The 24754-nt window shown below is 36.5% G+C and overlaps 1 protein-coding gene, 2 non-coding genes and 1 pseudogene across 3 annotated transcripts; 3 read left to right on the top strand and 1 right to left on the bottom strand.

Annotated features, from left to right (window-relative positions):
• Nucleotides 1-3906: 3906 nt before the first annotated feature.
• Nucleotides 3907-4275, top strand: LOC145130477 (putative mitochondrial protein AtMg00820 pseudogene; annotated as a pseudogene).
• A 4842-nt stretch (nt 4276-9117) lies between these two features.
• LOC145130476 (uncharacterized) lies at nt 9118-9612 on the bottom strand. The gene has a single exon (XM_079065272.1). The coding sequence runs from the start codon at nt 9610-9612 to the stop codon at nt 9118-9120; it is 495 nt and encodes a 164-aa protein (XP_078921398.1).
• Nucleotides 9613-19925: 10313 nt separating this feature from the next.
• Nucleotides 19926-20032, top strand: LOC145135340 (small nucleolar RNA R71). The gene has a single exon (XR_013719803.1). It is a non-coding gene; the product is annotated as a small nucleolar RNA R71 (small nucleolar RNA).
• A 2645-nt stretch (nt 20033-22677) lies between these two features.
• LOC145134962 (small nucleolar RNA R71) lies at nt 22678-22784 on the top strand. Its single transcript, XR_013719444.1, has one exon. It is a non-coding gene; the product is annotated as a small nucleolar RNA R71 (small nucleolar RNA).
• The last annotated feature ends 1970 nt before the right edge of the window (nt 22785-24754 follow it).

The raw sequence follows: 24754 nt of genomic DNA, 5'->3' as shown, positions 1-24754 counted from the left end.
TTGTTAGGGTGTTAAACCCAACAAATAAAGGGGTACAAAATGACCTACAAATACACTGTTACTTTGCACTAAAAATCAAGACAATGCAAGAAGCGTCTATCCACAGATACACAAGAAAAAAGCTTTAACCTATTTGCGTAAGGTATCTATAAAGGCAAACCTTATGATCTGATGAGTCAAACACATAACATGTTGATCCATCAGTGTCAGCGTCTATGAGTCGTCAGCGCCAACATCATAAGTTCAACAACGTCAGCTTATAGTATAGTTGTTCGATTTTAATCTTTTGTATATTAGGAAGTTATTATAGATAACTATAGAATAGATCAGATTTGGTATCTTTATGATAAGATCGGTTCTTAGTATATATTAGATACAATCCCATCAATCATGGGATATAAATGTATAGATTAGTATATATAGAACATTAGGGAAAACCCTAATGTTGTGGTAGAGGTCGTAGTCAAGTAGTTTTTGTTCGTGGATTTGTGACAATTGTCTTTGTGACAAACCCGTCTTCTTGGTGAAGACAAAACCTCTTTTCTTGGTAAAAGGAACAATTAGAGAACTCTTGTGTTATTTACCTTTTGTAGATTATTTTTTTAGATTAATTTTGATTTTCTTATTCACACTTGAAGTGTATCCAATCAAATACAAACCTTCAATTGGTATGAAAGCAGGTTTATGATACACTCAAGTAATCATTTCATCTTCCTTAGTTCCTAAGTCATCTATTTGTAAAAAGATTCCCCCGTTTGACCAATACAACTTCTTTGATTGGAAATCAAAGGCCATGAATGTTATAGAGTTCATGGATTTCGATATGCTTGATGTCATCAACAAAGGTCCTATAGCTACTTCACATCATTTGTCAAACAATGTGCATATGGAAGTAAGCTGAAAGGGAATCATGTTCCCTGTTATATCAAGGAAGAGAAAGGATGCTAAATCTTGATGTAAAATCTAGAATTTCTATTGGAAACTCACTTCCTTTTTCTGTCTATCGTTTCGTCCAAAACTACTCAACTGCTCAAGAGATGATGATCACTCTATCATCTGCTTTTGAAAAGGAATTCTCTTCATACGATGAAGTTAAGTGTCTCATGGATCAAATTGTTGAATCTTACGCTAACACTTCACATAACAACGTTGGGATTCTTAACGCTGATTCTTTTACTGCTGATAACCTCAAGTCAGAATGGGACGATGCATCGGCGTATCAAGTAAAAAATCATGTTATTTTTTCTTCTATTGATAATATCTAAAAGGACGACATGATCGATCTCTTACTTTTCAATTTATTGATCTCAAATAAAGAAAAATCTTCTCTCAGTATTGGGCTAAAGATTCTCAATGAAAAACTTCTTTCTCTAGAAAAATTCCGTTATAATTTAAAAAGGGAAAACATTTATATATTGCTTACCAATAATTTTCTTCATACTGAAAAAGAAAAGGTTGTTGATCATGCAAATCACATTCAACTTGTTTTTGAATTTTTGGGCATGCTCTCACTTTAATGTCACAATAATCATTAATGCTCAGATTCCAGATGGGTGTAAGAAAATCTTTGGAGCTGATATAGAAGGTGTTGTATCTTTAACCAAAGTTGAAGCTATACAAACCTTTTATAAAGCTGATAGCTTAAAAGAATACTTTAAAAGTAGATTTGTGAGTTCTCACTTTATAAATCAAACCCTAATCAATACTCACTACTCTACTGATTCTAATGGCTTTACAAAATGTGTTACTAAATTTTCTACTCTTGATCCTTCTCTCCAACCTTCACATCGTGAGTATGTTCTTCCCTCCACTAAGACTTTGCTAAAGTTTCCTATATGTAATGGTGAAGTTTATTCTATAAATGAAATTCTTAGCTTGTTTCCTCAGTGCTTAGTTAGCAATTCTGAACCTGAAGATCAGTCAAAGGCTTCTATTCCTGACAACTCTTTAAAGGATCATGAGTCACTTGACAAGGTAGTATATAGGCATACCATTGATAACACTCATTGTTCGAAAGCTAAATCAAGAAATCTTAAATCAAATGATCAAAGTTCTTCAGATTTAACAGATGAAAAGAAATCAAAATCTAATGTTAGAAGGAAAAAATCCTGGAATTAAAGTTTGTTATCGATGTGGTGATGCCTCTCACAAAGTCAGCGAGTGCTCTTTTGAAAAGAACACCGTTCACGCTGATAATATCCTGAATCGAAATGATAAGTGGATCAAAAAGGGAAACTCACTGAACTATCTCCCTGATGATTTTTATAACATATTTTCTTAGTGATTCTTTGCAAACGGGTCAGTGTATATTTTTTTAGACTTATTGTACATCTTAGTTTCAGGCTAAAGAGCATATTCGATATTTAGACAGTGGCTACTCAAGATATATGACAGTATTTAAATCTCTCCTGGAAGATTTCATAAAAAAGGATGGTCTGTCGGTTACATATATCAATAATGGAAAAGGAACTACAAAGGGTTATGGAACCATCAATTGTAATTCTGTTACTTTCAAGAATGTCTCTTATGTGAAAGATCTTCAGTATAATCTCATCTCTATCAGTCAACTGTGTGACACTGGCTATGAAGTTCTATTTAACAAGAAAGAAGGAAAAGTTGTTGATCAAAAGAACACCACTGCTCTTACCGCAAATCGACAAAACGACATCTATGTTCTGGATATGTTTTCTGCTGACAAATCTCTTCGTCGTTGCTTCTTCTCTCGTGCTCAGCCTCATCTAAATTGGATATGGCACAAAAGGCTATTGCATCTGAATTTCAAGAACATCTCAAGGATTGCAGGGAATCAACTTGTGAGAGGAATTCCTAAGATGCAATTTGTCAAATACAAAGTGTGCTCAGCGTATGAAAAAGGGAAGAAAACCAAGTCTTCGTTCAAACCAAAGTGTTGCTCTTCAATCATCAAACCTCTTTATCTCCTTCATATGGACCTTTTTGGACTAGTATCGATTAAGTCAAGAGCTGGAAAGAAATAGACTCTTGTCATTGTGGATGAATTTTCAAGGTTTACATGGGTAGTGTTTTAAATAAATAAAAGTCATGCCGCTAATGAAATCATTGCTCTAATTAAGCAATGGGAAGTCCTATATGATCACAAAGTAAAGAAATTGCATAGTGATCATGGAACTGAATTCGGAAACTCTTCTCTGGAAGATTTTTGCTCTGTCTCAGGAATCTCACAAAACTTTTCAGCAGTTAGAACTCCCCAACAAAATGGTATTGCAGAAATAAGAAACAGAACTCTTACTGAAGCTGGAAGAACTATGGTTGTTTTGTCATTTTGGGCTGAAGCTGTCAATACAACGTGTTATACTCAAAACCGATCTATTATTGTGAAACGTCATGGGAAAACTACTTATGAGCTATTGAAAGGAAGAAAACCAAACATTTATTATTTTCATGTGTTTGGATGTGTTTGTTACATCTTGAATAAAAAAGATTACTGTTTGAAGTTTGAGGCTAAAACTGATGAGGGAGTGTTTCTAGGATACTTCAGCGTATCCAAGGCTTTCAAAGTATTTAATCTTTCAAGAAAAATTGTTGAAGAAACAATTCATGTCACTTTTGATGAGGATTCATTCATTCATGATCGAGTTGATCACCCCTCGTCAATTCTGAATGAGCTTACTTTCAGTCCTTCAGACCCAATTCCTGAGCTCTTGTCAAATGACGTTGATCCTATCCCTAAATATCAGTTTGTTGTTCATGAAGAAGCTGATTCATAAAATTAGGAAGACTCTTCCCAAAGCAATTGAAATGAAGGTTTTAACCCCAAGAATTCTTCGAGATCATACATAACCTCAAATCATTAGAGATGTACATTCTGGGATTCTCACTCGTAGCAGAGTCAACAGAAACTTTTGCATGTTTGTTAACTTTGTCTCAATGATTGAACCAAATAATTTCACTGATACATTGAAAGAGGCTGATTGGATTAAGGCCATGCAAGATGAGCTAAATGAATTCGAACGTCATCGTGTGTGGACTCTTGTTCCCAAACCTCAAGGAAAGACTATCATTGGTACTCGCTGGGTTTTCAGAAACAAGATGGATGAAGATGGAATCGTTATAAGGAACAAATCCAGGCTTGTAGCTCAAGGTTTTTGTCCGCTTGAAGGGTTAGACTATGATGAAACATTTGCTCCAGTTGCAAGACTTGAAGCAATTCGTTTGTTTCTAGCTTTTGCATCCTTCAAAAACTTCAAAGTCTACCAAATGGATGTGAAGACTGCATTTCTACATGGATTCCTTTAAGAAGAAGTCTTTCTAAAACAACCTCCATGGTTTGAAAATGAAGAGTTTCCAGATTGACATAAAGAATTACATAATCAAAAGTCGAAGATATTGAAGATATTCACGTTCGTGAAAACTTGTTTGGTACAAAGTAGTTGAGAAGCTAGATTGAAAATGTAAAATGACATAAATAGATATTTAGATATAACACTAAAAACCAGAATTAGATATGATTAAGGACATTTAAAATATTTTTGAAAAAAAAAACTCTATAAGCTTCTTAAAAGTTATTTCAAAGTAGCTTAACAAAAGTTTGATTTTAAGTTACCTGATAAGCTATAATAAACTATTTTTTTGGTTTACCAAACAACAAATTACAATAAACTAACTTATAAAATAGTTTAATTTTACGAAACAAAGCCTAAAATATCAAGTAAAAAAAATAAGAATAAGAGGAAAGAAGAAAGTGGAAATCGAAAGCAAAAAAATGGGTAGCCAAAGAATAATTGAAACTTGTAACATCCCAAAAGTAAGGGTAAATTTTTTCGTTTTTAAATCAAGAGAAATCGTTGTTTTCAGTCAAACCCTAAATTAAAACCAAACGTTTACAAAACATTGTTCTCAAAAGTAGAAATCATATATATCAGAGTGTCCCAAATCAGTTTCATCAAAACCAAGAGGATGTGCACGATCATGCCTTTGATTTCCCACGGTCATCAGAAGTACCTGAAATATTAAAGTGAAACTGTAAGCCAAAGCTTAGTGAGTTCCCCCAGAGTACCACACACAACCATACAAATAATAGCATGCATACATGAGCCTTCAACATGACTGGTCCGCCGCGCTGGGCCTACAGACTATCTGGACCGTTCTTAGAGCCTTCAACATGAATAGACCGTCGCATCGGGCCTTCAGCCTATCTGGACCGCTCTCTGAGCCTTCGACCTGACTGGACCACCTCGTAGACCTTCAGTCTATCTGGACCACCTTGCGTATCTTGGCTTCAACAAAAAGCAGGACCGCCTCAACCTAACCGACCATATCACATCCACATATACAATAACAATCAATAATCAACAAGTACATGTAGCCATATAGATCTACAAACCACTACCGCATAGTAACATCCTATATACCAGGATATAGATCTAACGGATCACTACAACATAACAACATCCTATATACCAGGATACAAATCTAACAGATCACTACAACATAGCAACATCCTATATACCAGGATAAATAATCCAGCGGGACGACCTTGGTGCCTTCGACCCATAAGTACAGTGAGGAGAAATCACCTCTTAGTCTGAAAAGATAGCTGAAGAGGACACTGCTCCGAATATCATCTCAACCAGTCACCTATTCATGAAAAATGACCAAACTCAACTACCATTCAAAATACCCAAAATACCCTTAGGTCAAAACTTGGTCAACATCTGGCCAAAGTCAAAAGTAAAGAAAATCAGTCGAGTCAACTCAGCTGAGTACGATGGGCGTACTCAGATCGTATGCGGAACGTACAAGCACCTTGACCAGATTACGGGTTGTGGACCGCGTACGTGCAAAGTACCATTTGGTTCGCCCATCGTACGCGTCTGCCAGCCACCTTTTCTAATAAGTGCTTATTCCATTAAGCTCTTCTGTCCAAAATCCAGATCTAGTTCATAAATGACGTCCTAAGTCATAAAGTTTCCAACTTTATGACTTAATATGTCTAGAAGGTTCCCAACAACAAAAATCCTAACTTATTAACCCATTAAGACATTCTAGCATATGCATGGAAAGAAACTAAGAGCCAAGATCACATTTTTATGCTTCTAAACACTCTAAAATGTCTGAAAGGATAGCTTATATGAATTAGAATAAACCATACTCATAATACCAAGCTTAAGGGACCAAAAGAACACAAATCCATGGCTAAACAAGATCTAAGTAAAACTTCATCAAGATCAAAGCTTTTTACCTCCAAATGGTGTCAAATGATGATGTGATTCTGGATCCAAAGTGCTCCACTATTCTAAGATGGTTTCCTCTTCCTTCTTCCTCCTTCAAGAACACTAAAATGCACACTCAAGGTCAATATTGCTTCTCTCAAGAGATTAGGGGTTAACTAGAGTCGAGTTGGAGGATGGAGGCTGATGAATGAAAGGGTTTTGAGGCTATAATGAGGTTTAAATATGGTGCGAACCCTAAATATTAGGGTTTGGTCCAGGCCACGTACGCCCAGCGTACGCAAGCCACTCCCAAAAATTACAAAAATACCAATGTCCCGGACCAAAATGCAAAGAATTCTCATATCAAGGGATAAATGGAATACCTAGAAATCAAGATGTTACAAAACAAATAAATAAAGAAATAAGAAGGAAATAATAAATAAGGGTGGATGGAGTAGAATCGAGCTACGTCTATGGGGTTGCGCGTACTATCGGGAAGACTCCTCCGACCAAGAGACAGGACCACATGGTTGAAGTTTGGCGGGTTATGTAACCCGTGAAGGAATCTGAAAGAAGGATGCATGCATGGAAATTGTGTCCTCTTTGATCGTTGACCGGGTCAAAGAGGTTAAATAAAAATACTTCTTTTTCCTAAACTTTTTACTTATATATTCCTTTCAATTCCATCAATTCCTTTACATTTCTCTCAATTCCCCTATCCAATTCCATTCCACGTCTCTTCATTTTCATTCAATGGATTCCTAAGGCAAATCAAAACAAGTCGGTTCTAGCCAAAAACGCAAATCCAAGCAAGGCGGTTCTAGTTAAGAAATTCCATTTCTTCTCCAAAATCCTAAAACTACTAAAAAAATCCAAATTATCAACAATACTAACACTATCACCAAAACCCATACCATCACCAATACCCAATGCAATAAACCTATAACTCATTTCATATTCCACAAGAAAATATGGGTTTTACTCAATACATGCGATATTCTTAAGGGGTTCTTGAAGCCCAATTCCAAAGTTCCCTGCCCAAGGTATCCTAGTATCGTGATACTCAAAACTTAGAATCATCAGATTCTATCGACAAGCCTGCTCCCGAACAAGATAACAAGGAGCAACAACCAATTTTTTAGGAGCAAGCGCGATTACACAAAGGGCCAAAAGTCAAAAAGGGTTGGAAAGGGAAAAAGTGGCTTTGGCTAAAGCGTGTGGCGATATTTCTGAAGAAACAAAAGCGTGAAAATCAACAAAGGTCGATTAAATTTTAGGAGCGGGCTTTTGAAACAATTTAATTCTCAACCGGGTGGTACAGATCAGACACGACATCAAGTAAACTCAAAATTGAATGACCTTTAAAAGAAATGCAACGATTTCAACTGCATCTTCAAACATAAGATGAACAGTCTCGCTAGCGGGGATTCGAGGTCGACGATCTAAAAGATGCATAGAGTGAGTACCGGGGCTTAATAATCATAAAGTTTTTCCTCATCAAAAAGCTTGAGATGTTTCTAAACACCATGCGAAATGGTTGCAGGTAAAAATAGTCGGTGAAATTCTTCGTCTCCTTCTTCAAAACAAACCAAACCATCTTCATCCAACGTCTACACAACATCTTTAGATGCACAATTTCCACCCAAATTTGACCAACAACACCAAGAAATAAACTCACCGCCTCGGAGACAACAAAAATGAAAGAAAGCGGCATTTGGATCATTAACACCAAATGAATCGTTGATCTAGTGAACAAAATTTCTGACATCCACACTATGAACAAAGCAGATACAGAAGAGAGAAAACGATACCTGGATGAAAATTTGCATCTTACACGAGAAATGAAGAACGAAAAACAAAATTGTTGGAGTTGGAGATACAGGAGAGAGACATGCATATTTTTCTCAAGACGTATGATCATTTGACAAAAGGGGTTCTGCGAATGATGCTTGAACGAAAACAAAAAAATTGCAACAAAATATGCTAGAGAGTTTTAGAATTATCATAATCACTAGTTAATTTTAATTTTCATTTTTTTCTTTTTAATTTTTTTTATTATGTTTTTTTATAATAATTATTGTTTTTTTTTAATTTATCGTGTATATATATTTTTTTGTATTGGTGTTTTTTAATTTAAAAATTGTTATGTTATATTTAATTTTATATTTTTTTAGTTTAATTAAATTAAAAATAATAATACGACAAATGAGTTAAATGTGTCGTTAGTTTGAAAAAAAAAAAAAAAGGAAAACTCACGTAGCAGTTTTTGAAGAGTTTCGTTCACTGCACCTAATAGCCCATGAGCGATCCACATGACTACATGAGCGATCCAAATTTTAAGATCATTGGATATTATTTAATGCGTGTAACTCGTCTCATTATCATAGCACCTTCTAAGAACATTCTTCCCAAATTTAAAAGAAACTTTGAAAATAAAAAAAAAAAAAAAAAAAACAAGAAAGAGGGATGGAATCATGGAGAAATCCTGCCGACTTCCTTTTCCATTTCTTATATAAATTTTGATTAAAATTTATTTATTTATTTATTTATTTATGATTGTAGACTTAATTTATAAACCTTTGAACATTAATTTAAAAAGTTTTATTCTAAGATATAAATTGTTCGCATAATGGTCCTTATTCTATAAATCAAAAATTCTTTTACATAAACGGGTAAACGAGCAACAAGTTGTGTCACACTCCCGTTTTAGATGACAAAACTAATTCTTTTAAAACAACATTCATAGATCTTAAGGTCATAACATTACTATGCATAACACATTATACTTTATTGAGGAGCTCCACAACATCTGGCGCAAAAGGAAACTGAAAGTATCAAATGCGAAAAGTTTAAATGTGTGTTGATTTTTCATGCATGTTTTCTCATGTTTTGTCACTTTGCACGAGACAACTTTTAAAGCAACATGTCACACGGTGAAATCCCCACTCCCCACGCCAACAAGAGGGGAAACCCTATTTAGATCCATACATGTGTGCTTCCCTCCAGCCCATCCAAAAGCTAAAATGTCAGCTGATCTAAGTGTTGATCTTCCTTTCGACGGATCAATCAAAAAGTTCACATGTGCCTCTTTCTTGGCAGAAACCATGGCACACCTAAATATGTCGAAAATAACATCCTTAACCAGATCGTGTGGGTACTTGAATCCTGAGTACTCTCTACAATGAACTGTATTCGCCCCAAAGGAGTCCAAGTATGCCTTGCCACAAACATGACATGTCTTATCAACCGTAAATAAAGGGATCAAAAGGCGATACTTTAGGATAGCACGATACTCCATTAGCGAAATATGTTGGCCAAGATCATCAATATGAATATTCATAAGAAAATCTTGAGCATGTGGTGCCCATACATACTCAAAACCTGCTTTTTGCCTAATAGTCATGTCAAAGTGAACTTCCATGTATTGGAAAATTTTACTAAAAAAGGCACTCGCCAATGAATGTTAGGCGTTGGGAAGGGCGGTGTCCTTCAATTTATAAAAAAGAGAGCATATGAAAATTTTAAATTTATATATGTAAAGCAATATTTATATTTTATACTTTGTTTTGCTTAATAATGGTTCACGAATTGATATATTGTTTTTGACACCATAAAAAAATCTTTCTATTTGTTTGAATAATTAAATATTAGGGTTAATGACCTAGGAGGATAACAAACTTCGGTTTTTGTCCACATTTAGGTAACAATGTTTTTTCGTACATATTTGACCATTAAACTTGTTTGACCTGTTCAAAATAGCGTAATATGACTGGTAATTACGAGTGATATTACCCTATTATGAACATGTCATACAAGTTTACTGGTCAAATTAGTACGAAAAAATATGGTTATCTAATATATGGATAAAAACCATAGTTCCTTACCTGTTTTGGTAATATTGGGTTCTTTATGCTAAGTGTTAGTCATAAGACCCACTGATGTGACATGGAATCGGGATATCGATTGTTGGTGTCAGATCTCGATTAGGTGTCGTTAGCGGGTTCCTAACTTGATTCCTAGACGCCATTAGACAACTAAACTGTTAGAACCGTCTCAGTGATTGTGTCCTGGAAGAAGGCTTCGACAATCAAGTTAGATCGATATATATATATATATATATATATATATATATATATATATATATATATATATATATATATATATATATATATATATATATATATATATATATATATGAGAATATTGTTTCTATTGGATAGAGAACCATCTTAGTGGGAAGAGTGTATGTATATAGTGGAGGCTCATGTCTGAGAATGAGAGATCCTGCCAATGGAGGAGGAGGTGTTCTATTTATATATCTAGGTCAATGGACAATTAAGTTAGGCTTGAGCTAGCCCAGTCAGGCCTAATTAATTGTGGGCTAAGCTGTAACACTGTGAGTTTTCACCTGATTTTTTTTATCTAAAAAACATTATATAACAAATTTAAGCAATGGAAGTTTTTATTATTAAAAAGAAAACATCACTAATATTACTTTCAAAAACAGACCATCAAAAAACTAAAGTTGAAACCTGATACCAAACAAGTACCATAACCAAGTATAAATGAAACATCACGACATATCTCAAAATGGTATCATCTCTAAGTAACAAAATAAGAAGTACCCAACAGTCCCAACTCACCATGCCGTCAATATCAAGCTACCTGTACCAATGTAAGGCCACAACAACAAGCAAAGAAAACAAGTATCAACATCATCACAATGAGTCAATCCCAAACACATGGATAGGAAAATAAACATACTTCATACAAGATGTTTAGCCATGCAATCTAATCGTGTCAAACACGATTCATTGCTTGTTATTATTAATATATGTTGCATATATTATTCTGGACATTCTTTTCATCATAGTAATTATTTTATTATGTTCATCGCTATAGTTAACTTTAATGTCCCTTGCTATATGGGTCTAAAACATCGCTAAATTCCCCCAAGAAAGACCTCGTTCACTATTAACGTGACCTGGCGACCCAGTACACCAAATGGAGCATGAATCCCATCCGTAACATTGTCACCAGTTCTCCGTGTTCACTATTCCGAATTTTCATGTACGAACACGATGCATTATCGTTCGAGGGTGGTACAATGGTACTTCCAAACAAATACCTACACCCAAATGTGATGCTTGATCTGGCGTCTCTAAGTAGCCAACATCACTCCAGTTCCAATGAACCATGTACACCAAAACCATGTTTCGAAATGATTACCTAGAAAACCACTCGACATCGACTTGGCTTAATCTCTTTCCACCGACGATATCCTTACACCGTGGTATCCCATAGCGCATACACCTAAGCTTAGGTTTCTACCCTTTTACCTCCGCTATATGTATTCCCCTTTATTTTAATTAATTTTATAATTAATTAATCCACTCACATAGGGAATACACACATCTCACCAATCACATTATGTAATCATGCTTTATTATTATTATTATTATTATTATTATTATTATTATTATTATTCCAAGGCATATTACATTTCATATCATACAATAAGGGCATACTTTCAAAATTACCACATAACATCATTTTGTAGCAAGTAAAGAATTACACATTTTAACAATCAACTTCTAGCATGCATTTCCTAGTTTCATTCAAGTGTGACAAAAAAAACATGAAAAACATAACATTTTAACAACATGAATAACCTAACTACTAGCATTGCCCTAAAACTATCTTTTTGCATCAAATAATCAATTTAAGAATTATAGCATGCCAAGAGTCCCCTAAATCAGTTATTTCTACAAATATTTTAGATTTTCAGATTGCATACATCTCATATGTTCAGATTATAGCATCACACAAAATCAGTTAGAATTAACATTTGTACAAGAGCATGCAGTTTTCCCAAACTTGTGCCTAAACAACCACAAGAACAGACTCACCTCTAATCCAAGATGTGTGGGGCTATGAATTGAGGAAAGACACCTTCTAACAAGAAAAATAACTCCCTTAAAAGAATACAAAAGAGCTGATCGGAAACAGAACATAAACAAAACAATTATGTTCAGACAGAAGCCATGTCGTTGACCGAGCTTCAGTCGTGATCTGGGCCGATCAACTCCCCGTTGCTACATCCCAAAAATTAGATGTCAACGTTGTGGGGACTAGAAATTACAAAATAGAAAATAGATTAACTGTTTTCTCCTGTTCAGTTTGGGTCTGATCAAAACCTCCATTGGGATGATCTTAACCCTTCAAGACCATATCTAAGTGCCTGGAATGATTAGGACATAAATAGGACCAAGCAACACACTTAAACCAAGGATTTTGCATCATCCAATGTTTCCTCTTGAGTGTGATTTGAAGGACATCAAGATAAACCAAGAAAAAGCAAAAACTTGATGCGTGCAAATAGCTACACCTAATTTTAAATTTATAACCTAACTACCTTAACTAACTAATTGCACCTAGGCAGTGTACCTAGTCAAATTATAGAATAGTCGGGGTAAGTCGGGTATCGATCACAGGGAACGGTTTTGACTAATTAATTTATCTACTACTAAATTAACCTAATTATTAACAAAGATGGGGGTTTTATCTAATTTTTCAAGTTTAGATAAACTTAATTCTTAATACAAAATTCAATCAATTAACAAAACACTTATGTTATTTCGAATCCACTCTCCCTCAATGGTTTATAATTTAGCTATGACAATTACTGTTGGTACCAATTAAGATAGTATTAGCAATTTAGTTCTAAATCTACTAACATTAATTAATTCATGTAAGCCTATGTATGGTCACACAATAGTTAACACAAAATCAATTATTGAATAAGATTGGAGCCATGTAAGATTGATTTGATAAACACAATTATGGTCATAATATGAGTTCTCTAGCACAGCCTAATTCAATGATCCAATTACTTATCTAAGATTGGTTTGATCTTAGCTCTAATAAACTAGTGTTCATTGAATTATTAGGTATTCAAATTCAGGCAGCTTCATATTTACTAACTACACAAAACAAGAATTTAAAGCAATAAAAAATTGAATCAAACATGCTAGGTAAAATCAACCAAACACAAGCATAATACCAACAAGTAAAGTCAAATCTAATGTATTAAAACCATGAGTTCCAGCTTCATCTAGCTAACAGAAGCAACTAGATTTAGCTGGACATACTAGCTAACAAACACAAATATCTCATATCCAAATACATAATAAAAGTGTATCAAATTCTTAGGCTAATATGAACTTCTTCTCTCCTTGGATGCTAATAACGAATTCCAGAACTTTTCTTCTTCTCAAAATCGTCTAAAGGAACCCTCCAAGGCGCCAAAAGACTCCCCAAGTCGTAATGATCAAGAGTTATATAATTATCCTAAAATTTAAGTTTCACGTCGTGAATTAGCACTTTACGTCGTGACTTCAGAGAAATCCTTATCGGGCAAGGATTTTACTTCGCGAATACTTATCTTCCAGAATACCCATGCCACGTCGTGGCCTTCTAGTTCACGTCATGATTTTGGCTGAATTCGTGGGTTTCTTCTACTTTTGTACTCCAAGTCTCCAAAGTTCCATGTTTTGTCATTTTTGGTCCCTTTCTTCGAAAATGCTTCAATTTGGCTGCAAAATATAATTTAAGCTTATAAGTACCATTATTCTATGCAAATAACCAAATTATTAATAAAAATGTAAATAAATACTGCCTAAAAATATGTATAAATATGGAAATATCAAAATACCCCACACTTGTGCTTTGCTTGCCCTCAAGCAAATCTAATTATTTTTAAATTAAACCTTTATCACCAACATCACATAGAACAATCCAACTCAAACTCAGCCACTATGCCAAGACCTCAATGCGTGCATTTGTGTCTAAACTTTTTCCTAAGTAACCCCCCTCAATTTTAAACACGCGCCCACTTCTTTTGAACATTGCTCATTTTATGCAACCCTACGAATCCATCCTCAGAAAACCTCCTAACCTCAAGTTATTTTTGTAAAGCTACCCAAGCATACATAAACTAGAGAATTACAACTTTAAGATACCACAATATGGAGCTCTTGAATTCTTCACTTTCTTTGATATTTGATATTTGATTTCTTCGAATTCACCACCTTCTTGTGTAATTCTTGGTATCTTCACTCTTATATTTCTTCAGAATTTTTGATCTTTGATCTTCAAACTTTGATACTTTTATATCTCCAAAAATTCTTCAACTTTTCACTTTTTGGTAATTTCTCTCTTCTTTTTTTACATGTACTCACTTTTTTTTTCTTTCAAAACCCTACATGCTTAAGCAGGGGCGCTTAACTTCAACCCTTATTGGTTAAAGATATTAGTTTTCCTGGATACATTTCAAGTACAGGCTGCTAAACATATTGCATCCCTTAAACTAAGCGAGGTTGTGTTTTTGTCTCATGATTTCACTAGAATAAAGGAGGCCACAAATGCACTATAACGTATATTGGCTCAACTACACATTTGAGCTCTCATCGGATCATCCCACATAACGCTAGCAACTTAAGTTCAAATTATCATTATTACTAGAATTTTTTATTTAGATTATTATTTCAAATCTATTTATAAAATTTTTAAATTTACTAATTTCTATCAATTAACTATTTTACTTTTTCGACCCCCTACCCCACACTCATTACATACAATGCCCTCATTGTATGCATAAACTAAATTAAAAGCAATAAAAGGGAGAAAAAGGAACAAACTCACCTGGGATAGTAGTGGCGTGATCGAACTCCAAAAGTGTGGATGAACTGTGGATCTTGAATATGGACCTCTTCTTTGAATAAGGAACTTGGATCTTGAAATGTGCGAGATATGTAAATGTGCCAACAACTTATGGAATCGAAAATTCAATCTTCAATAAAGGTGGTGAAAACAACGTGGTAAAGCATACGCCACATTGTATGGTAAAGGAAGCGAGCCATACTAATCTTCATAATAATCCCAAGAAGAAACATGGTGAACCATTAAGTAAAATACAACAATGGACTTCATTTTTGGGAAAAATATGGATTCACGTCGTGAATGTAAATACCACGACGTGAAGTAGCTGAAAAACGTATTCTGGAAATCATTGTCTCTGGTTCACGACGTGAACAGGTATGTCACATCGTGAAAACTGAACGGTCAGGAGATAAAATATTCCAATTCTTCTCTCACCAACGTCATAATGGATTAAGACTCTTCTAATGCAGCATTTTATGACTCTTATCTAACTCTATCCTCTCTCTCGACTCACCCCACACTTATTTTAAATTGTGGGTTTCGACTCTCGTCTCTAAACGACACGTGGCTAGACACAAACGTTCTCATCTCGACTCTCCTTTCCCGTGACTCCTTTAGCAAATTTGGAATAACTTAAAATGTCTTACAAACCAAATCAAATAAAAACTAAAACATAAACCAAATCAAACTAAAATAAAATAAACAAAACGATCAATCATCTTCTTCATCTTCATGAGCTCGACTAGTTCCCGCTCCATCTCCCCTTGGCATCCAAAGTTCTTCCCACGTCGGGATGTACGGGCATTGAGGTGGCATGGTTGGTGGACGCACCACATTCATATGAGAGAACATGGCTTCAAGAACTTGAGTGTTGTACGTCATCCCACCGTGAAGGTTATCCAAATAAGAACCCACCCGGCTTTGAAACGGGTCGGTGGGTACTCCACCCGCATATTGTTGCGCCGCTTGACGATCTCTCTCCATGTCTCCCCGGGCTCTTACATTTCTTGTTCAGGGCCGTGGTTGAGGTTGTTGCTCGGGTTGCCCATGTTGTTGCTCGGGTTGCCCATGTTGTTGTTCATCATCCTCTGGGGGTATCACAAATCCTCCCCCTACATTCACTACAACCCTCATAACACCCAAAAATTGAATTGTCAAAGCGTTATCCGGGAAGCGAGTAAGGTTCCTAATAAAATTAGGAGTCAAAATGTTGGAAGACCGGGCAAGGCGGCTGACTAAATGTCCACCCGTGATAGGACTCCCGGGCCTAGAGCTAGCCACCTTCTTTCCCAAAAACCGCACAAGCATATAAGGAATATCACAACAAATCCCGGGTGTGATGATGCTCCACAAGTAAAACAAATTTTAGATTGGCACCTTGTCTCCATGATGTTTGTGATTGACAGAAAAAGTGATGAGGCGATGCAAAAATCGATAAACGGGACTCCTTATTTGTCCCTCACTTGCATCACGAGGATTATTCTCCTGATTCGAAATGGTCCTCCTAAATTGGACATCCATCAATCCGGGAGTAAAATCCCGAACATACTCTTGCAAGAATGGCACAAAAAATGGTGATTGCATTTCCACCTCGGTGTATAAGCCCATACGCCATGCAAACTCAAGAAAGCTGCACTCGCGATACACCCCTCCCAACCGGAAAACAAGCGCCCGGTTGTAGTCAAAATCAATGGTCCTTTCCTCAAAGCTTACGGTAGCAAAGAACTCTACCGAAAACTCCCGATAGACAGGCTCTTGAATGGTAAAAAGATTCCTCCAACTATTGCAAGTAAATGTGAAGCCATCTCCTTCAAACACTTTTGTCCAATATCTCTCCAATTCCAAAACCATTCCAACTCCTCGAAGCCAACCCCAATCAACAATAGGTGCAATTGCAAATTCACGGTTGTATAACTATCCCAACCGATTTGCATAATTGTTCAACAAAGTGCGGGATAGGTTTTGTGGAAACCGATATAGCGGGTGTATGCTCGCAACATCAATAGGGTCATTCTCTTACTGGTCTGCTCTTCCAGGACCCATATTCCTGAAATAATCAAAAACAAAAGAAACAAAACAAAATATCCAAGACTTTACATTAGAACAGAAAACAAAATAATGATAGCCCAAAATTCACGACGTGAACTAGCGTTTCACGTCGTGAACTGCAGTCGGGTCGTGAATCTGGATCGGCTACTCTACAGTCAAAATTCGACATGTATGTTACTTGGGGTTTGTTTATTCCATACATCTAAGGCCATGAGTTCAGAAATTACCCACTAATTCAACAAATTTTAGGAATTTTACCATCTACATAAACCCTAGCCCCTAAAACGCATAAAACTTAAAAAATAGCAATAATTAGTAGATGAAATACTTACCAAACGTAGTTAGGGGACAAGAGAAGCAAAGAATTTAGAAGGAAAATGGAAGAAAATCGGCTGTGGGGGAGACTGCTTCCGTTCGTGTGCACAAAGGTAAACAAATGGGAATATGGTCAAAGTGTCTCTATAACTGGTCCCCCCTGACTTTTTCAAAGGTCACGATGTGAACGACGACTTCACGACGTGAATATCTTGCTGGGCTAAAAATATTCGGTCTATGTACAGTTACACGTGTTGGGCTTCAAATTCACGACGTGAACAGGTGTTCACGACGTGAAATATAGTCTACGTGAGATATAGTTTGAACCAAAATATAATTTAGATAATGAAACTTATTTATTCTAATTGTTTACCACTTAATATATAAAGCACCCCACATCTGATTTTTACTAATTAAGAGATTTTAAGAAGATGAAATGATCAATTTCCTAAAAATGCAAAAACTAAAAATAAAAAGAAAAGAAAATTCAAACCGAACTCGGGTTGCCTCCCGAGAAACGCTTCTTTTTGATGGAGTCGTGAGCCGGACTCCGTGCCTCCTATGTTGAGCTGTCAGAGGAGTCCATCACCACCTGGATTTTCTGCTCTTTCCATCGCCTCTTTTACGCTTGAAATCGTCTAATGTACGCCTTCTTTGAATTCTCCTTTTTAGCTTTGGCTTCATCTAGATCGAGCTTGCATTTGATCCCTTTAGAATTTAATTTTTCATCATTCTCATTAAGCTCCATAGGAATCTTTTCTTCCTTCACCAATGGACTCGTCTCCTTGGAAGTAGCCTCATCTTCAGCGCTCGTCAAATCATCTCTTTCCTCACTTATCAACGTTGTTGGTTTTGTGTAGGTAATAACTTCAACGAAGAACGGGATGGATGCTCTCGGTTTGGTGCGTTTGACTTGACGAATTGTCTTAATTTCTTCCTCCATAAGCTTCTCCAATTCTTCAACATCATTATCTTCAATCATATTGAACACTTCACCTTGAACATTTTCTCATTGAAATCCATCTTGTACTCCAAAAGTTTCCTCATCATCACCAACCCTCAAAGTAAGTTTGGATTCATGAACATCAACGAAAGCTCTGGCAGTATTAAGCAAAGGGCGACCAAGAATAATTGGGACATTAACATCCTCCTTCATATCCATAATTACAAAGTCAACTGGGAAAACAAATTTCCCAATTTTAACTAGGATGTCTTCTACTATACCCCTTGGATGAGTAACCGAACGATTAGCCATGTGGATGGTCATCTTTGTAGCCTTCATTTTTTAAATATTCAGCTTTTGATAGAATGAATATGGCATCAAGTTTATGCTAGCCCCAGAATCGGCTAAAACATAAGTCTTCAAGTTATTACCAAACTCACATGGAAGAGTGAGGCATCCAGGATCTCTCATCTTCTTAGGTATCTCTCCCAATACAACTCTTGAACTTTTTTCGCTAAGAATTACTTTAGAGTTCTTCTTTAATTTTTGGCGAGTGTCTATAAGATCTTGTAGGAACTTCGCGTATTCTGGAATTTTCGAAAGTGAATCGATAAAAGGGGTATTAATAGGAATACCCTTTTTTTGCTGAATAAATTACAGATGTTCCCTTTCCAGTGGACTGAGATGTGCTCGAGATGGAAACGGAAAAGGTGGTCGGTAAGCCGGAACGGATTCCGAATTTTTCTGTTCAGACTGAGCCCACGTCGTGAGCATAGCGGGCTCACGACGTGAGTCTGATGTTTCAGCAATAATTTCGTTTTCGAGCTTCGACTTCTTTGACTTTGGTCCGGATGGCTTTGGCTCCTCCTCTAGTGCTTCTAAGAACTCAGAGATGGCCTCTTCATCAGTATCAATCATCATAACATTGGAATTAGTCTTTTTTCAGGAAATTGGGGAGATAATCTCTCATTCACCAAAGTAGTAAGTTGACCAAGTTGAGCTTCAAGGTTGTGGATAGAGGCTTGCTGATTCCTTAATGATGTTTGCTGGTCAATCATCATTGCTTGCTGATTTTTCATCATAGTTTGATGCTCCTTTATCATTATTATTTGATCCTTCAATGCTGCATCTGTATCATCATGTCTTTTCTCTGAAGCTTCCACGAAACGAACTAACATGGTCTCCAGATCAGCTTTCTTCTCAGCTGGTGGTTGCTCCTTTTGGTAGAAGCCCCGGCCAGTCTGTCTGTATTTTTCCTCCTTCTGCTTCTTGTACTCATCGTATGTCAGCCACTCCTTCTTTGGTTTCCTCCAATATTCATCATACTTGTCCCCACTCAAGTAGCATACTTGAGCCTTCTTGTTCCCATACTCATCCAAATGGCAATCTCTAGTCAAGTGTGGACCATTGCATTTCTCACAACCAACTCTTATTGCATGAATTGATTGGTCCATTTGGGACAAACTCCGGTCCATAGTATTCAACATCGCCATCATAGCAGCCATTTCTTCAGAATGTGCACCCCATTGCCTTTTGCTCCATCTTGTCTTGGGTTGTGGTACTCACGAGAGTGTTTTGCGAATTCTTCAACTAACTCCTTGGCCTCCCTTGGATTTTTCTTTTTCAGTGGCCCTTGAGAATCAAGGAGTTGCCTTGTCATAACATTGACCCCATCATAGAAAATAGACATCTCTTGTTGAACATTAAGATAATGTTGAGGACAATTCCTTAACAATTCTTTGTAACGCTCCCATGCCTCGTATAATGACTCCCTCGGTTGTTGCTCAAAGTTGGCTATTGCCTTTTTGAGTTTAGCTATCTTGGATGGTGGGAAAAATTGGTCCAAAAAATGTTCGTGCATCTGAGCCCAAGTAGTGATTGTACCAGGTGGAAGTGCTTTTAACCAATCTTTAGCAGCTCCCTTAAAAGTAACGGGAATCATCCTTAGCAAGATGGTATTTCTATTAACATTTGGGACATTGAAATAATCTGCAATGTCATTGACCTCATCTAGATGCTTAAAAGCATCCTCATGATCCTTTCCATAAAATGGGATATCCTTTAGTGCAGTAAGGATGTGTCCCTTCAAGTCGAATGTGGCAGTGGCATGAATTGCGGGTTGTACTAATCACGAACCAAAATCTTCTCGAATACGCTTCTTGTAGGCTCCCATCGACATTTCTTCAATGTTCGCCATTTCGTTGCTTGGCTCGTCTTCGGGTTCGCTCGTATATAGTCCAAACTCGTTCTCGGACTCGTATTCAGATTCGTTTGGGATAGGTATTTGATTTAAGCTTTCTATCTTGCTCTTGTCCTTTGAAGATGAACTCGATTCTCCCGTTTTCTTCCCCGATTTCTTTGAAAACACTGAATTGAACTCTTGTAAGGGTGTCTTCTTTGGTGCTTGATCGTCTTTCACGTTCTTACCCTTCTTGTTATGAAGAGCCGACTCTGGATCTTCAAGTGGTGGCACCAAAGGTGTTTTGGAACATCTGGTCATATACTCCTGCAAAATAGACAAAATAAAAACATAAAACTAAAAAAAAAACTAAATAAAAATGTCCTACAAACTGGTCACCACGACGTGGTAAATGCTACCACCTCGTGTTGTCATAGAAAACTATCAGAAAAGAAAAACGAAGAAAATATAAAAATTACTAAACTCACGTCATGAACTTAAGGCTCACGTCGTGAATCTAGTACTGAAAATAAAACCTAAGCTGAAAAAGTAATTGTCTTAATTTCTTCCTCCATAAGCTTCTCCAATTCTTCAAGATCATTATCTTCATTCATATTGAACACTTCACCTTGAACATTTTCTCATTGAAATCCATCTTGTACTCCAAAAGTTTCCTCATCATCACCAACCCTCAAAGTAAGTTTGGATTCATGAACATCAACGAAAGCTCTGGCAGTATTAAGCAAAGGGCGACCAAGAATAATTGGGACATTAACATCCTCCTTCATATCCATAATTACAAAGTCAACTGGGAAAACAAATTTCCCAATTTTAACTAGGATGTCTTCTACTATACCCCTTGGATGAGTAACCGAACGATTAGCCATGTGGATGGTCATCTTTGTAGCCTTCATTTTTTAAATATTCAGCTTTTGATAGAATGAATATGGCATCAAGTTTATGCTAGCCCCAGAATCGGCTAAAGAATAAGTCTTCAAGTTATTACCAAACTCACATGGAAGAGTGAGGCGTCCAGGATCTCTCATCTTCTTAGGTATCTATCCCAATACAACTCTTGAACTTTTTTCGCTAAGAATTACTTTAGAGTTCTTCTTTAATTTTTGGCGAGTGTCTATAAGATCTTGTAGGAACTTCGCGTATTCTGGAATTTTCGAAAGTGAATCGATAAAAGGGGTATTAATAGGAATACCCTTTTTTTGCTGAATAAATTACAGATGTTCCCTTTCCAGTGGACTGAGATGTGCTCGAGATGGAAACGGAAAAAGGTGGTCGGTAAGCCGGAACGGATTCCAAATTTTTCTGTTCAGACCGAGCCCACGTCGTGAGCATAGCGGGCTCACGTCGTGAGTCTGATGTTTCAGCAATAATTTCGTTTTCGAGCTTCGACTTCTTTGACTTTGGTCCGGATGGCTTTGGCTCCTCCTCTAGTGCTTCTAAGAACTCAGAGATGGCCTCTTCATCAGTATCAATCATCATAACATTGGAATTAGTCTTTTTTCAGGAAATTGGGGAGATAATCTCTCATTCACCAAAGTAGTAAGTTGACCAAGTTGAGCTTCAAGGTTGTGGATAGAGGCTTGCTGATTCCTTAATGATGTTTGCTGGTCAATCATCATTGCTTGCTGATTTTTCATCATAGTTTGATGCTCCTTTATCATTATTATTTGATCCTTCAATGCTGCATCTGTATCATCATGTCTTTTCTCTGAAGCTTCCACGAAACGAAGTAACATGGTCTCCAGATCAGCTTTCTTCTCAGCTGGTGGTTGCTCCTTTTGGTAGAAGCCCCGGCCAGTCTGTCTGTATTTTTCCTCCTTCTGTTTCTTGTACTCATCGTATGTCATCCACTCCTTTGGTTTCCTCCAATATTCATCATACTTGTCCCCACTCAAGTAGCATACTTGAGCCTTCTTGTTCCCATACTCATCCAAATGGCAATCTCTAGTCAAGTGTGGACCATTGCATTTCTCACAACCAACTCTTATTGCATGAATTGATTGGTCCATTTGGGACAATCTCCGGTCCGTAGTATTCAACATCGCCATCATAGCAGCCGTTTCTTCAGAATGTGCACCCCACTGCCTTTTGCTCCATCTTGTCTTTTGTTGTGGTACTCACGAGAGTGTTTTGCGAATTCTTCAACTAACTCCTTGGCCTCCCTTGGATTTTTCTTTTTCAGTGGCCCTTGAGAATCAAGGAGTTGCCTTGTCATAACATTGACCCCATCATAGAAAATAGACATCTCTTGTTGAACATTAAGATAATGTTGAGGACAATTCCTTAACAATTCTTTGTAACGCTCCCATGCCTCGTATAATGACTCCCTCGTTTGTTGCTCAAAGTTGGCTATTGTCTTTTTGAGTTTAGCTATCTTGGATGGTGGGAAAAATTGGTCCAAAAAATGTTCGTGCATCTGAGCCCAAGTAGTGATTGTACCAGGTGGAAGTGCTTTTAACCAATCTTCAGCAGCTCCCTTAAAAGTAACGGGAAGCATCCTTAGCAAGATGGTATTTCTATTAACATTTGGGACATTGAAATAATCCGCAATGTCATTGACCTCATCTAGATGCTTAAAAGCATCCTCATGATCCTTTCCATAAAATGGGATATCCTTTAGTGCAGTAAGGATGTGTCCCTTCAAGTCGAATGTGGCAGTGGCATGAATTGCGGGTTGTAGTAATCACGGACCAAAATCTTCTCGAATACGCTTCTTGTAGGCTCCCATCGACATTTCTTCAATGTTCGCCATTTCGTTGCTTGGCTCGTCTTCGGGTTCGCTCGTATATAGTCCAAACTCGTTCTCGGACTCGTATTCAGATTCGTTTGGGATAGGTATTTGATTTAAGCTTTCTATCTTGCTCTTGTCCTTTGAAGATGAACTCGATTCTCCCGTTTTCTTCCCCGATTTCTTTGAAAACACTGAATTGAACTCTTGTAAGGGTGTCTTCTTTGGTGCTTGATCGTCTTTCACGTTCTTACCTTTCTTGTTATGAAGAGCCGACTATGGATCTTCAAGTGGTGGCACCAAAGGTGTTTTGGAACATCTGGTCATATACTCCTGCAAAATAGACAAAATAAAAACATAAAACTAAAAAAAAACTAAATAAAAATTTCCTACAAACTGGTCACCACGACGTGGTAAATGCTACCACCTCGTGTTGTCATAGAAAACTATCAGAAAAGAAAAACGAAGAAAATATAAAAATTACTAAACTCACGTCGTGAGCTTAAGGCTCACGTCGTGAATCTAGTACTGAAAATAAAACCTAAGCTGAAAAAGTAACTTTTTGCAGGTTTTACCCCACAAAAAGGATCGATCAACCTAAAGCAAATAAATCAACTAACAAATAAGCCGTTCCCCGTCAACGGCGCCAAAAACTTGATGCGTGCAAATAGCTACACCTAATTTTAAATTTATAACCTAACTACCTTAACTAACTAATTGCACCTGGGCAGTGTACCTAGTCAAATTATAGAATAGTCGGGGTAAGTCGGGTATCGATCACAGGGAACGGTTTTTGACTAATTAATTTATCTACTACTAAATTAACCTAATTATTAACAAAGATGGGGGTTTTATCTAATTTTGCAAGTTTAGATAAAATTAATTCTTAATACGAATTTCAATCAATTAACAAAACACTTATGTTAGTTCGAATCCACTCTCCCTCAATGGTTTATAATTTAGCTATGACAATTACTGTTGGTACCAATTAAGATAGTATTAGCAATTTAGTTCTAAATCTGTAAACATTAATTAATTCATGTAAGTCTATGTATGGTCACACAATAGTTAACACAAAATCAATTATTGAATAAGATTGGAGCCATGTAAGATTGATTTGATAAACAAAATTATGGTCATAATATGAGTTCTCTAGCACAGCCTAATTCAATGATCCAATAACTTATCTAAGATTGGTTTGCTCTTAGCTCTAATAAACTAGTGTTCACTGAATTATTAGGTATTCAAATTCAGGCAGCTTCATATTCACTAACTACACAGAACAAGAATTTAAAGCAATAAAAAATTGAATCAAACATGCTAGGTAAAATCAACCAAACACAAGCATAATACCAACAAGTAAAGTCAAATCTAATGTATTAAAACCATGAGTTCCAGCTTCATCTAGCTAACAAAAGCAGCTAGATTTAGCTGGATGTACTACCTAACAAACACAAATATCTCATATCCAAAGACATAATAAAAGTGTACCAAATTCTTAGGCTAATATGAACTTCTTCTCTCCTTGGATGCTAATAACCAATTCCAGAACTTTTCTTCTTCTCAAAATCGTCTCCAGGAACCCTCCAAGGCAGCCAAAAGTCTCCCAA

Source organism: Lactuca virosa, chromosome 8 (assembly GCF_052849685.1).
Source record: "Lactuca virosa cultivar CGN04683 chromosome 8, Lactuca_virosa_CGN04683_v6, whole genome shotgun sequence".
NCBI lineage: Eukaryota > Viridiplantae > Streptophyta > Magnoliopsida > Asterales > Asteraceae > Lactuca > Lactuca virosa.
The sequence above is the reverse complement of the archived record's forward strand: the minus strand, read 5'-3'. Positions and strand labels throughout refer to the sequence as shown.

Bases quoted from the DNA above. Each gene is read 5' to 3' on its own strand.
- LOC145130476 (XM_079065272.1), bottom strand. From the start codon at position 9,612: ATGGAAGTTCACTTTGACATGACTATTAGGCAAAAAGCAGGTTTTGAG.